Genomic DNA, 13,797 nt, shown 5'->3' on the forward strand with positions numbered 1-13,797 from the left:
CCTCTTAAATCAGCCACAGTGATCAATACTACTGCTGGTCATGGCTGCGGAATGGACACAATGAACTCCCATAAAGCACTGCTGTACATGACGCATATAGCTCACTCTAGATTGATAGATAGATAGATAGATAGATACCCTTGCAACTGCCTAGCAACCACCTAGAACATCCAAGCAATTGCCTAGCAAAACCCTAGCAACGCCCTAGCAATTGCACACCAACACTCTATCAACCACCTAAAACACCATAGCTACTGCCTAGTAAAACCTTAGCAATGCAAAGCAGCAATTAAAGGCTCAATTAGTAATGACACTAGACTGCCTAGCAACACTCTAGCAACTGCATAGCAACACTCTAGCAACCACCCAGCAACAAAAATAGCTGAAAGCAGCAATTAAAGGGTAAATTAGTGGTTACTTTCGACTGCCTTACAACACTTTAGCAACCACCTACAAATACCCTAGCAACAACCAAGAACATCCTAGCGACTGCCTAGCAATTCCCTATCAACTGTATCACAACACTCTGTATCAATCGCAACTGTATCAATCCCCTAAAACACCCTAGCTATTGCCTAGAAAAACCCTAGCAATGCCCTAGTAACACACTAGCAACCACCCAGAATACCCCAGCAACGCCCTAGTAACTGCATAACAACACTCTAACAACCACCCAGAAACATCCTAGAGCGGGCGGATGGCGGGTGGTAGAAGGCCAGAGTTTGTTGGAGAGGCGTTTGGTGTAGGAGAACGGCGTCGTGTCTTGAGGTGGGATTTTGGTCGTCGATGAAACGTACTGGAAGAGTTCGTTGATGTTGTGTAGGTGCGGCACTAACTCCAACCAGAAGGCAATCTTGGTGGCCCTGTAGTGGTCGCGGACGCGAGGCTTCAGGCCGATGTGCAGGTACAGCTGGTCTTTAGGGTTGTACTTAGACCAGGCCACCTCCTCAAAGCGGTTCGGTTTAGTGTGGATGAACTTTGTGTCTTGAGGAACCGGCTGATTCGGGTCTCTGTGAAGTAAAACAAAACATGTTAAATTAGTAACATCTGTACAATTGCAGATGCTTTACTTTGCATTTTTAAAATTCATTCTTGTAAAATATTGAAATGACGATCTGATCAGATTCAGAAACAAAAACAGACGAAAACAGCAATTAAAGGGTCAGTTAGTGAGGTTAAGATCGACTGCTTAGCAACGCACTTGCAACTGCATAGCAACACTCCAGAATACCCTAGCAACACATTAGCAACAAAATAGCTGAAAGCAGCAATTAAAGGTTAAATTTGTGATATAATGTTTGATTGCCTAGCAACGCCCTAGCAACTGCATAGCAACACTCTAGCAACCACTCATAATACCCTAGCTGCCTAGCAACACCCTAGCAACAAAAATAACTGAAAGCAGTCATTAAAAGGTCAATTAGTGATGTTAATTTCCACTGCCTAGCAACACTCTAGCAACCACCAGGAATACCCTAGCAACACCCTAACAATGAAAAATAGCTGAAAGCAGCAATTAAAGGGTCAATTAGTGATGTTACATTTGACTGCTTAGCAACGCCCTAGCAACTACATAACAGCGCTCTAGCAACCACACAGAATAGCCAAGCAACTGCCTAACAACACTCTAGAACTGAGCTGGTCAATGACATCACTGAATCAACAATGAACCGACTTTAACTGATAAACTGACGGTTTTCTATTGTCCTCCTGCATTATCAGCACACGTTTTTCCTGCTTAACACTGTAAAGCTGCTTTGACACAATCTGTATTGTATAAAGCGCTATTTAAATAAAGATGACTTGACTTGACTCTAGCAACAAAAAAATTCTGAAATCAGCAATTGAAAGGTCCATTAGTGATTTTACTTTTCTCTACCTAGCAACACTTTAGCAACCACCCAGAATACCCTAGCAACACCCTAACAACAAAAAATAAATTAAAGGGTCAATTAGTGATGTTACATTTAATTGTCCAGCAAAGCCATAGCAACTTCATACCAACACTCTAGCAACCACCCAGAATAACCTAGCAACTGCCTAACAACACCTCTAGCAACAAAAACATTCTGAAATCAGCAATTGAAAGGTCCATTAGTGATTTTACTTTTCTCTACCTAGCAACACTTTAGCAACCACCCTAGCAACACCCTAACAACAAAAAATAAATTAAAGGGTCAATTAGTGATGTTACATTTAATTGTCCAGCAAAGCCATAGCAACTTCATACCAACACTCTAGCAACCACCCAGAATAACCTAGCAACTGCCTAACAACACCCTAGCAACAAAAATGGCTGAAATCAGAAATGAAAAGGTTAAATAGTGATGTTACTTTTGACCGTCTAGCAACACCCTAGCAACCATCCAGAATACCCTAGCATCTGCCTAGCAACATCCTAGCAACAGAAATAACTGAAAGAAGCAATTAAAGGGTCAAATAGTGATGTTACTTTTGACTGCATAGCAACACTTTAGCAACCACACAGAATACCTTAGCAACTGCCTAGCAACACCCTAACAATAAAAATAGCTGAAAGCAGCAATTGAAGGGACAATTTGTGATGTTACATTTGACTGCATAGCAACGCCCTAGCACCACCCAGAATACCCTAGCAACTAGAAATAATACACAGAATACCCCAGCAACTGCCTAGCAACACCCTAGCAATAAAAACAGCTGAGAGCAGCAATTAAAGAGTAAATTATTTATTTTACTTTCGACTGCCTAGCAACGCTCTAGCAACCACCCAGAATACCCTAGCAGCTCCCTAGCAACAAAAATGGCTGAAAGCAGCAATTAAAGGGCCAATTAGGGATGTTACATTTGATTGCCTAGCAACATCCTAGAAATTGCATAGCAACACTCTGGCAACCACCCAGAATACCCTAGCAGCTCCCTAGCAACAAAAATGGCTGAAAGCAGCAATTAAAGGGCCAATTAGGGATGTTACATTTGATTGCCTAGCAACATCCTAGAAATTGCATAGCAACACTCTGGCAACCACCCAGAATACCCTAGCAGCTCCCTAGCAACAAAAATGGCTGAAAGCAGCAATTAAAGGGCCAATTAGGGATGTTACATTTGATTGCCTAGCAACATCCTAGAAATTGCATAGCAACACTCTGGCAACCACCCAGAATACCCTAGCAGCTCCCTAGCAACAAAAATGGCTGAAAGCAGCAATTAAAGGGCCAATTAGGGATGTTACATTTGATTGCCTAGCAACATCCTAGAAATTGCATAGCAACACTCTGGCAACCACCCAGAATACCCTAGCAGCTCCCTAGCAACAAAAATGGCTGAAAGCAGCAATTAAAGGGCCAATTAGGGATGTTACATTTGATTGCCTAGCAACATCCTAGAAATTGCATAGCAACACTCTGGCAACCACCCAGAATACCCTAGCAGCTCCCTAGCAACAAAAATGGCTGAAAGCAGCAATTAAAGGGCCAATTAGGGATGTTACATTTGATTGCCTAGCAACATCCTAGAAATTGCATAGCAACACTCTGGCAACCACCCAGAATACCCTAGCAGCTCCCTAGCAACAAAAATGGCTGAAAGCAGCAATTAAAGGGCCAATTAGGGATGTTACATTTGATTGCCTAGCAACATCCTAGAAATTGCATAGCAACACTCTGGCAACCACCCAGAATACCCTAGCAGCTCCCTAGCAACAAAAATGGCTGAAAGCAGCAATTAAAGGGCCAATTAGGGATGTTACATTTGATTGCCTAGCAACATCCTAGAAATTGCATAGCAACACTCTGGCAACCACCCAGAATACCCTAGCAGCTCCCTAGCAACAAAAATGGCTGAAAGCAGCAATTAAAGGGCCAATTAGGGATGTTACATTTGATTGCCTAGCAACATCCTAGAAATTGCATAGCAACACTCTGGCAACCACCCAGAATACCCTAGCAGCTCCCTAGCAACAAAAATGGCTGAAAGCAGCAATTAAAGGGCCAATTAGGGATGTTACATTTGATTGCCTAGCAACATCCTAGAAATTGCATAGCAACACTCTGGCAACCACCCAGAATACCCTAGCAGCTCCCTAGCAACAAAAATGGCTGAAAGCAGCAATTAAAGGGCCAATTAGGGATGTTACATTTGATTGCCTAGCAACATCCTAGAAATTGCATAGCAACACTCTGGCAACCACCCAGAATACCCTAGCAGCTCCCTAGCAACAAAAATGGCTGAAAGCAGCAATTAAAGGGCCAATTAGGGATGTTACATTTGATTGCCTAGCAACATCCTAGAAATTGCATAGCAACACTCTGGCAACCACCCAGAATACCCTAGCAGCTCCCTAGCAACAAAAATGGCTGAAAGCAGCAATTAAAGGGCCAATTAGGGATGTTACATTTGATTGCCTAGCAACATCCTAGAAATTGCATAGCAACACTCTGGCAACCACCCAGAATACCCTAGCAGCTCCCTAGCAACAAAAATGGCTGAAAGCAGCAATTAAAGGGCCAATTAGGGATGTTACATTTGATTGCCTAGCAACATCCTAGAAATTGCATAGCAACACTCTGGCAACCACCCAGAATACCCTAGCAGCTCCCTAGCAACAAAAATGGCTGAAAGCAGCAATTAAAGGGCCAATTAGGGATGTTACATTTGATTGCCTAGCAACATCCTAGAAATTGCATAGCAACACTCTGGCAACCACCCAGAATACCCTAGCAGCTCCCTAGCAACAAAAATGGCTGAAAGCAGCAATTAAAGGGCCAATTAGGGATGTTACATTTGATTGCCTAGCAACATCCTAGAAATTGCATAGCAACACTCTGGCAACCACCCAGAATACCCTAGCAGCTCCCTAGCAACAAAAATGGCTGAAAGCAGCAATTAAAGGGCCAATTAGGGATGTTACATTTGATTGCCTAGCAACATCCTAGAAATTGCATAGCAACACTCTGGCAACCACCCAGAATACCCTAGCAGCTCCCTAGCAACAAAAATGGCTGAAAGCAGCAATTAAAGGGCCAATTAGGGATGTTACATTTGATTGCCTAGCAACATCCTAGAAATTGCATAGCAACACTCTGGCAACCACCCAGAATACCCTAGCAGCTCCCTAGCAACAAAAATGGCTGAAAGCAGCAATTAAAGGGCCAATTAGGGATGTTACATTTGATTGCCTAGCAACATCCTAGAAATTGCATAGCAACACTCTGGCAACCACCCAGAATACCCTAGCAGCTCCCTAGCAACAAAAATGGCTGAAAGCAGCAATTAAAGGGCCAATTAGGGATGTTACATTTGATTGCCTAGCAACATCCTAGAAATTGCATAGCAACACTCTGGCAACCACCCAGAATACCCTAGCAGCTCCCTAGCAACAAAAATGGCTGAAAGCAGCAATTAAAGGGCCAATTAGGGATGTTACATTTGATTGCCTAGCAACATCCTAGAAATTGCATAGCAACACTCTGGCAACCACCCAGAATACCCTAGCAGCTCCCTAGCAACAAAAATGGCTGAAAGCAGCAATTAAAGGGCCAATTAGGGATGTTACATTTGATTGCCTAGCAACATCCTAGAAATTGCATAGCAACACTCTGGCAACCACCCAGAATACCCTAGCAGCTCCCTAGCAACAAAAATGGCTGAAAGCAGCAATTAAAGGGCCAATTAGGGATGTTACATTTGATTGCCTAGCAACATCCTAGAAATTGCATAGCAACACTCTGGCAACCACCCAGAATACCCTAGCAGCTCCCTAGCAACAAAAATGGCTGAAAGCAGCAATTAAAGGGCCAATTAGGGATGTTACATTTGATTGCCTAGCAACATCCTAGAAATTGCATAGCAACACTCTGGCAACCACCCAGAATACCCTAGCAGCTCCCTAGCAACAAAAATGGCTGAAAGCAGCAATTAAAGGGCCAATTAGGGATGTTACATTTGATTGCCTAGCAACATCCTAGAAATTGCATAGCAACACTCTGGCAACCACCCAGAATACCCTAGCAGCTCCCTAGCAACAAAAATGGCTGAAAGCAGCAATTAAAGGGCCAATTAGGGATGTTACATTTGATTGCCTAGCAACATCCTAGAAATTGCATAGCAACACTCTGGCAACCACCCAGAATACCCTAGCAGCTCCCTAGCAACAAAAATGGCTGAAAGCAGCAATTAAAGGGCCAATTAGGGATGTTACATTTGATTGCCTAGCAACATCCTAGAAATTGCATAGCAACACTCTGGCAACCACCCAGAATACCCTAGCAGCTCCCTAGCAACAAAAATGGCTGAAAGCAGCAATTAAAGGGCCAATTAGGGATGTTACATTTGATTGCCTAGCAACATCCTAGAAATTGCATAGCAACACTCTGGCAACCACCCAGAATACCCTAGCAGCTCCCTAGCAACAAAAATGGCTGAAAGCAGCAATTAAAGGGCCAATTAGGGATGTTACATTTGATTGCCTAGCAACATCCTAGAAATTGCATAGCAACACTCTGGCAACCACCCAGAATACCCTAGCAGCTCCCTAGCAACAAAAATGGCTGAAAGCAGCAATTAAAGGGCCAATTAGGGATGTTACATTTGATTGCCTAGCAACATCCTAGAAATTGCATAGCAACACTCTGGCAACCACCCAGAATACCCTAGCAGCTCCCTAGCAACAAAAATGGCTGAAAGCAGCAATTAAAGGGCCAATTAGGGATGTTACATTTGATTGCCTAGCAACATCCTAGAAATTGCATAGCAACACTCTGGCAACCACCCAGAATACCCTAGCAGCTCCCTAGCAACAAAAATGGCTGAAAGCAGCAATTAAAGGGCCAATTAGGGATGTTACATTTGATTGCCTAGCAACATCCTAGAAATTGCATAGCAACACTCTGGCAACCACCCAGAATACCCTAGCAGCTCCCTAGCAACAAAAATGGCTGAAAGCAGCAATTAAAGGGCCAATTAGGGATGTTACATTTGATTGCCTAGCAACATCCTAGAAATTGCATAGCAACACTCTGGCAACCACCCAGAATACCCTAGCAGCTCCCTAGCAACAAAAATGGCTGAAAGCAGCAATTAAAGGGCCAATTAGGGATGTTACATTTGATTGCCTAGCAACATCCTAGAAATTGCATAGCAACACTCTGGCAACCACCCAGAATACCCTAGCAGCTCCCTAGCAACAAAAATGGCTGAAAGCAGCAATTAAAGGGCCAATTAGGGATGTTACATTTGATTGCCTAGCAACATCCTAGAAATTGCATAGCAACACTCTGGCAACCACCCAGAATACCCTAGCAGCTCCCTAGCAACAAAAATGGCTGAAAGCAGCAATTAAAGGGCCAATTAGGGATGTTACATTTGATTGCCTAGCAACATCCTAGAAATTGCATAGCAACACTCTGGCAACCACCCAGAATACCCTAGCAACTGCCTAGCAACAACCCAGCAAACACCCAGAACAATCTCTCTCTCTCTCTCTCTCTCTCTCTCTCTCTCTATCTCTCTGTCTGTCTATCTATCTATCTATCTATCTATCTATCTATCTATCTATCTATCTATCTATCTATCTATCTATCTATCTAATTGTGTTATTAATTTATAAACTAATATATTAATCTATCAATTTAAATACTTTTAAATCAATTTAAACTAAATAAAGTCATCCTGCAGCCCTTATGTATTTATACAGGTGCTTATGTATTTTCTGTGCTAATTAGCTTTATCAGTATGTAAACATATGCATCTTACTCACCCAGTTTTGGCAAAGTTCGTCCAGTACGTCATGACCACGGCGCTCAACATTATGTCATTCTTGGAGAAGTTGCAGTTGAAGAGATCTGTGGGGCCAATCATGGGAATGCCGAAAACGTACGGAAGCTCGTCTCCGTGAGCCGAATCGGCCCAGGCTGGCTTCATATCGCTCTGGCAGTGGTGATAAAAGGCATAAAAGTACGTGGGCGATCCGTACTGCGCGTGCAGGTCCGCTGTAGCCACGGCCGGCGCCACCCACTGGTGATCCGTGAAAAGTGCGACCAGCGTTTTCCGCCGCATCTCCGGGTTTTCCCTGTCTGCCCAGTCCGTGTACATGAACTTTATGGTTTCCCGCAGGGTGTCCTTTCCTTCCGGGTAGCCGTACAAGTGATCGACGAATTCTGATATGGCGAACTCGAAGTCGTTGCTCGTTACTCTATCCTCGCTGTCTAAGATCCCGTCCACGAACTTGTACCCTTCGCCCTGGTTGACTCCAAGCATTATATCGTAGTTCAGGAACTCTCCTTGCTCCATGAGGATCTGTGGGTCGTCCGGAATGACGTCTCCGTCGATCACGGGTCCGAAGGCGATGTGGTATTTGGCGGGGGTGATGTTCTGCTCGATCAGCTCTTTGTAGTTTTTCTTTTGGAGGCACTCGATCAGCTCGACCGTGTCGTCTTCGTTGCAGCCCACCTTCTCGGCCAGCATGCGCTATCTCTCTGTCTGTCTATCTATCTATCTATCTATCTATCTATCTATCTATCTATCTATCTATCTATCTAATTGTGTTATTAATTTATAAACTAATATATTAATCTATCAATTTAAATACTTTTAAATCAATTTAAACTAAATAAAGTCATCCTGCAGCCCTTATGTATTTATACAGGTGCTTATGTATTTTCTGTGCTAATTAGCTTTATCAGTATGTAAACATATGCATCTTACTCACCCAGTTTTGGCAAAGTTCGTCCAGTACGTCATGACCACGGCGCTCAACATTATGTCATTCTTGGAGAAGTTGCAGTTGAAGAGATCTGTGGGGCCAATCATGGGAATGCCGAAAACGTACGGAAGCTCGTCTCCGTGAGCCGAATCGGCCCAGGCTGGCTTCATATCGCTCTGGCAGTGGTGATAAAAGGCATAAAAGTACGTGGGCGATCCGTACTGCGCGTGCAGGTCCGCTGTAGCCACGGCCGGCGCCACCCACTGGTGATCCGTGAAAAGTGCGACCAGCGTTTTCCGCCGCATCTCCGGGTTTTCCCTGTCTGCCCAGTCCGTGTACATGAACTTTATGGTTTCCCGCAGGGTGTCCTTTCCTTCCGGGTAGCCGTACAAGTGATCGACGAATTCTGATATGGCGAACTCGAAGTCGTTGCTCGTTACTCTATCCTCGCTGTCTAAGATCCCGTCCACGAACTTGTACCCTTCGCCCTGGTTGACTCCAAGCATTATATCGTAGTTCAGGAACTCTCCTTGCTCCATGAGGATCTGTGGGTCGTCCGGAATGACGTCTCCGTCGATCACGGGTCCGAAGGCGATGTGGTATTTGGCGGGGGTGATGTTCTGCTCGATCAGCTCTTTGTAGTTTTTCTTTTGGAGGCACTCGATCAGCTCGACCGTGTCGTCTTCTTTGCAGCCGACCTTCTCGGCCAGCATGCGCGTGTATTTGGCCGGCTGGTAGTTGACGGCCCAGCTGGAGAGAGCCGTCCCGCTCTGAATGATCGCTTTCTGAAACAGATCTGGGACACAAACACTCGCTGTCAGAGCAATACAACATTTAAACATTTAAATATCATGATTATTTATTAGCACTGGGAAAAAAAACTATTCTGATAAAAATTACAATTGCAATTTAAAAGAAGTCCAGGTTTGCAGTGCATGTTATTCTGTATGTCAATTATAACAATAATTATATCAATGATCTTGTGATTATATATCAATATGGCTACAATATATATATATATATATATATATATAGAGAGAGAGAGAGAGAGAGAGAGAGAGAGCTCCGTGAGCCGAATCGGCCCAGGCTGGCTTCATATCGCTCTGGCAGTGGTGATAAAAGGCATAAAAGTACGTGGGCGATCCGTACTGCGCGTGCAGGTCCGCTGTAGCCACGGCCGGCGCCACCCACTGGTGATCCGTGAAAAGTGCGACCAGCGTTTTCCGCCGCATCTCCGGGTTTTCCCTGTCTGCCCAGTCCGTGTACATGAACTTTATGGTTTCCCGCAGGGTGTCCTTTCCTTCCGGGTAGCCGTACAAGTGATCGACGAATTCTGATATGGCGAACTCGAAGTCGTTGCTCGTTACTCTATCCTCGCTGTCTAAGATCCCGTCCACGAACTTGTACCCTTCGCCCTGGTTGACTCCAAGCATTATATCGTAGTTCAGGAACTCTCCTTGCTCCATGAGGATCTGTGGGTCGTCCGGAATGACGTCTCCGTCGATCACGGGTCCGAAGGCGATGTGGTATTTGGCGGGGGTGATGTTCTGCTCGATCAGCTCTTTGTAGTTTTTCTTTTGGAGGCACTCGATCAGCTCGACCGTGTCGTCTTCATTGCAGCCAACCTTCTCGGCCAGCATGCGCGTGTATTTGGCCGGCTGGTAGTTGACGGCCCAGCTGGAGAGAGCCGTCCCGCTCTGAATGATCGCTTTCTGAAACAGATCTGGGACACAAACACTCGCTGTCAGAGCAATACAACATTTAAACATTTAAATATCATGATTATTTATTAGCACTGGGAAAAAAAACTATTCTGATAAAAATTACAATTGCAATTTAAAAGAAGTCCAGGTTTGCAGTGCATGTTATTCTGTATGTCAATTATAACAATAATTATATCAATGATCTTGTGATTATATATCAATATGGCTACAATATATATATATATATATATATATATAGAGAGAGAGAGAGAGAGAGAGAGAGAGAGTTTATATAAAAAAAACTATAAGTAATATTACTTGTAATATTTCACTGTAAATTCAAGTATTTTTTCTGATATTTTTTTTTGCAATTAAAAAAAATATTATTATTATTATTAATATTATTTAATTATACTACTACTACTACTACTACTAATAATAATAATAAATAATAATTATTATTATTTATTTGTATGCATTTAAATAAAACTAATAAAATAAAAAACAAAATAATAAAATAATAAAATATTAAGAAATAGTATTTAACAAACACAATTATATAATAATAATACTTTTATTTTACACACATACTGTACATACTGTAAATTGTAAAATTACAATATTTATGGATCTTAATTTCTCAATTTTTAAAGGTTAAACCATCAAACTTATATTTTGATGGAAAACCCTCCCTGTTCTAGCTTGTACTATTCTGAACAATATCTGAAACTTTGCATTTCTAGCACTTGAATTGAACTGAATTGAATTGAATTTCTTTATAGTTATTGTATGCATACAACTTTCATTGTACCCACCAACACGTCTCGTGTGTATTGCTTTTTTAAGATGAATGACTTGTTGTATTTTTCATTTGTATGGCGCTTTGGATTAAAAAATAAATAAATACAATGAAAAACCCCAGGGAGCTATTAAAGCTTCTCTTTTGTTGATCAGCTCTTCTCATTACACGTTTGGGAAGATAGTTTGCGTATGTTCCCAAATGCTGTTATAAACAGTGTTGGGAGTAACGCGTTACAATAGTGTAAGGCATTACTAATCCATTTTCAGTAATATTTTACTCGGTACATGTTCAGTGACGCATGCGTTACAAGTTACAACACACTTTTAACCCCAAATTTTATTTTTAATTAATTAACGCAAGACATTAACGAATAAAAAATGCAGCAAGTAAGTTCTATTTCCTGTTCGTCGTCAGTGAATAGCCGCGTGTGGTGTCCAAGTTTGTAAATAAAGACTAAACGACAGCTTCTGATATATTTGTTTAGAGATTTATTTCATTCATCTCCCTCTCGCTGGTGAAACTTTGTATTGTGTGACGTAGTCCAGTGAAGAGTGTTTAGGTCGGGTTTTACAGGAGTGCCGCGAGGCTACTGGCCCGACAGTGGAAACACGGCATGATTTCGGCCTCTGTGCTTGAGGTCCGAGGCTATTAGCCCCGCCCCGGCTCACACTGGCCAGTGGAAAAGTGGCTAATGGATGAAGATGGCAGAAGACTGTACATGCGCGAGATGGATGTATGCGCATCTTGTCATGGCATTAGAGTTTACATAGTCCTGTTGTGTCTAATATGAATAGACCCAATGCCATTCACAGATATCGCCAGATAATCACTTTACCTCTACCATACTTTTAACAGACTTGGATTGTTTGTGATTCTGGCTGTCATCCTTTCGTGCATTGTCTTGAGCCTTCACTTTGCCAATTATAAGCTATATTGTTAGTAGCCCGCAGTCATTATGATACGCCATATCGCCCTCTACTGAATGTAAAATGCGATGCAGTACATTTTGTCATTTTAGAAAGTTAAGTATGGTAACAATTTAGAATAGGGAACACTTATTCACTATTAACTATGAATTTTCCCTTAATAAATTCCTAATTTGCTGCTTATTAATAGTTAGTAAGGTAGTTGTTAAGTTTAGGTACTGAGTCGGATTAAGGTCATGTAGAATAAGGCATTAATATGTGCTTAATTACTACTAATAAATGGCTAATATTCTAGTAATATGCATGTTAATAAGCAACTAGTTACGAGACCCTAAAATAAAGTGTTACCTTAAGTTCTACTTCTGTAGTTATTTTGGCAAAAGTAACTCAAAAGTAATACAAGAGTCATGTAACGCATTACAATTCTGAGACAGTAATATTGTAAGGTAAGGAATTACTTTTAAATAACAGTAACAAGTAATCTATAATGTATTACAGTTTGGAAGTAACTTGCACAACACTGGTAGTGAAGGGGATGCTAGTATAGTAAGCCTATCTATAGTGCTCGGTGTGAATGAGCCTTAAGTGTCAAATATGAAAGACTTCAAAATACAAGAAAGCACAACTAGACAAAAATATTATTATCATGACCACGGTTTATATGTCATATAATAATGTATTACATTATTACAACCTATACGTTATTTTTGTAGGTTTGAGCAAAGACATGGCAAACTTTATTAAAAGCAAAGCTTTAGTCAAACCTCAGTGATAATTCACGGTGAGAGTTCAACATCACAAATACTGTTATAAAAAGTCAAATCTGTTTTATAAAAATTCAAATCACTACAATATTTTAGCAAAAAATGACAAGCTTTGGCATCAACATTTCAATGGGACAAAACTGGGATGAACTCCTTTTTGGGGCATCTGTCAAATTCTTACTGTAATGCTTTAATCGCTGTTGTCTTGAAAGTACAGATTCACATATTGTAAGATATGATCAACGGCGTTGAGCAGGAGAATATCAGTGTTTTCATCCAGATCCAGCTCTGAGCAGTAGTTCTTCACCGGGACTATGTAGGATGTGGCCATTCCCAGCAGCTCTCCGGCCTTCACCATCTAGACAGATCAGTAAGAGAATGAATCACGTGATGCTCAAGGCAGACAGCACAACATGGCAAATAGGGATGGGCGTATCGATCCGAAGTATCGATACTCAAACAACAAATATCGATACTAAGGTGTGTTTTATTTACCAGTGATATTGTTTATTTAACAAAAAAATAATAATGTGTACAATATGCATTGAATCAGACGAATAACCTTTGTTAGCGAGTGATTGTGTAGGATACAACTATTTTCCTGCTCATCTGAACACACACAAATGTTGCAAGACAGAACCAATCCATCACAGAGAGCGTTCACTCACTTCTGACGGTGCATTCAAACAGGGCTGCGTTTCCCAAAAGTGTCATAAGAAACCATTGATGCTTTTGAGAACGGCAGCCAAGAACAATGCTTATCAGAGGACAGAAGGACAGAGTTATTTCACAGTAAACAAACTGAAATTGTAGCCTACATAGTTTGTGCAATTACAGTTATTTAAATTGAACGTTGAAAGATAATATTGATCATGTTCTATTCTGTAATGTTAATAGAATAAAAAGGTTGCATTTTATGCAT

The 13,797-nt window shown here is 41.7% G+C and overlaps 1 protein-coding gene across 1 annotated transcript in view; it reads right to left on the bottom strand.

Annotated features, from left to right (window-relative positions):
* Nucleotides 1-640: 640 nt before the first annotated feature.
* The window catches only part of LOC107574390 (neuroligin-4, X-linked-like), a 39,198-nt gene continuing 26,041 nt past the window's right edge, over nucleotides 641-13,797 (bottom strand). The window contains exons 5-8 of the mRNA XM_016260827.1: nucleotides 9,754-10,403; nucleotides 8,687-9,465; nucleotides 7,736-8,446; nucleotides 641-1,010 (exon numbers count right to left, since the gene is read on the bottom strand). Of these exons, the coding sequence (XP_016116313.1) occupies nucleotides 641-1,010; nucleotides 7,736-8,446; nucleotides 8,687-9,465; nucleotides 9,754-10,403 (2,510 nt within the window). The remainder of the gene's footprint in view (nucleotides 1,011-7,735; nucleotides 8,447-8,686; nucleotides 9,466-9,753; nucleotides 10,404-13,797) is intronic.

Source organism: Sinocyclocheilus grahami, unplaced genomic scaffold (genome assembly GCF_001515645.1).
Source record: "Sinocyclocheilus grahami isolate Dianchi unplaced genomic scaffold, SAMN03320097.WGS_v1.1 scaffold2208.1, whole genome shotgun sequence".
NCBI lineage: Eukaryota > Metazoa > Chordata > Actinopteri > Cypriniformes > Cyprinidae > Sinocyclocheilus > Sinocyclocheilus grahami.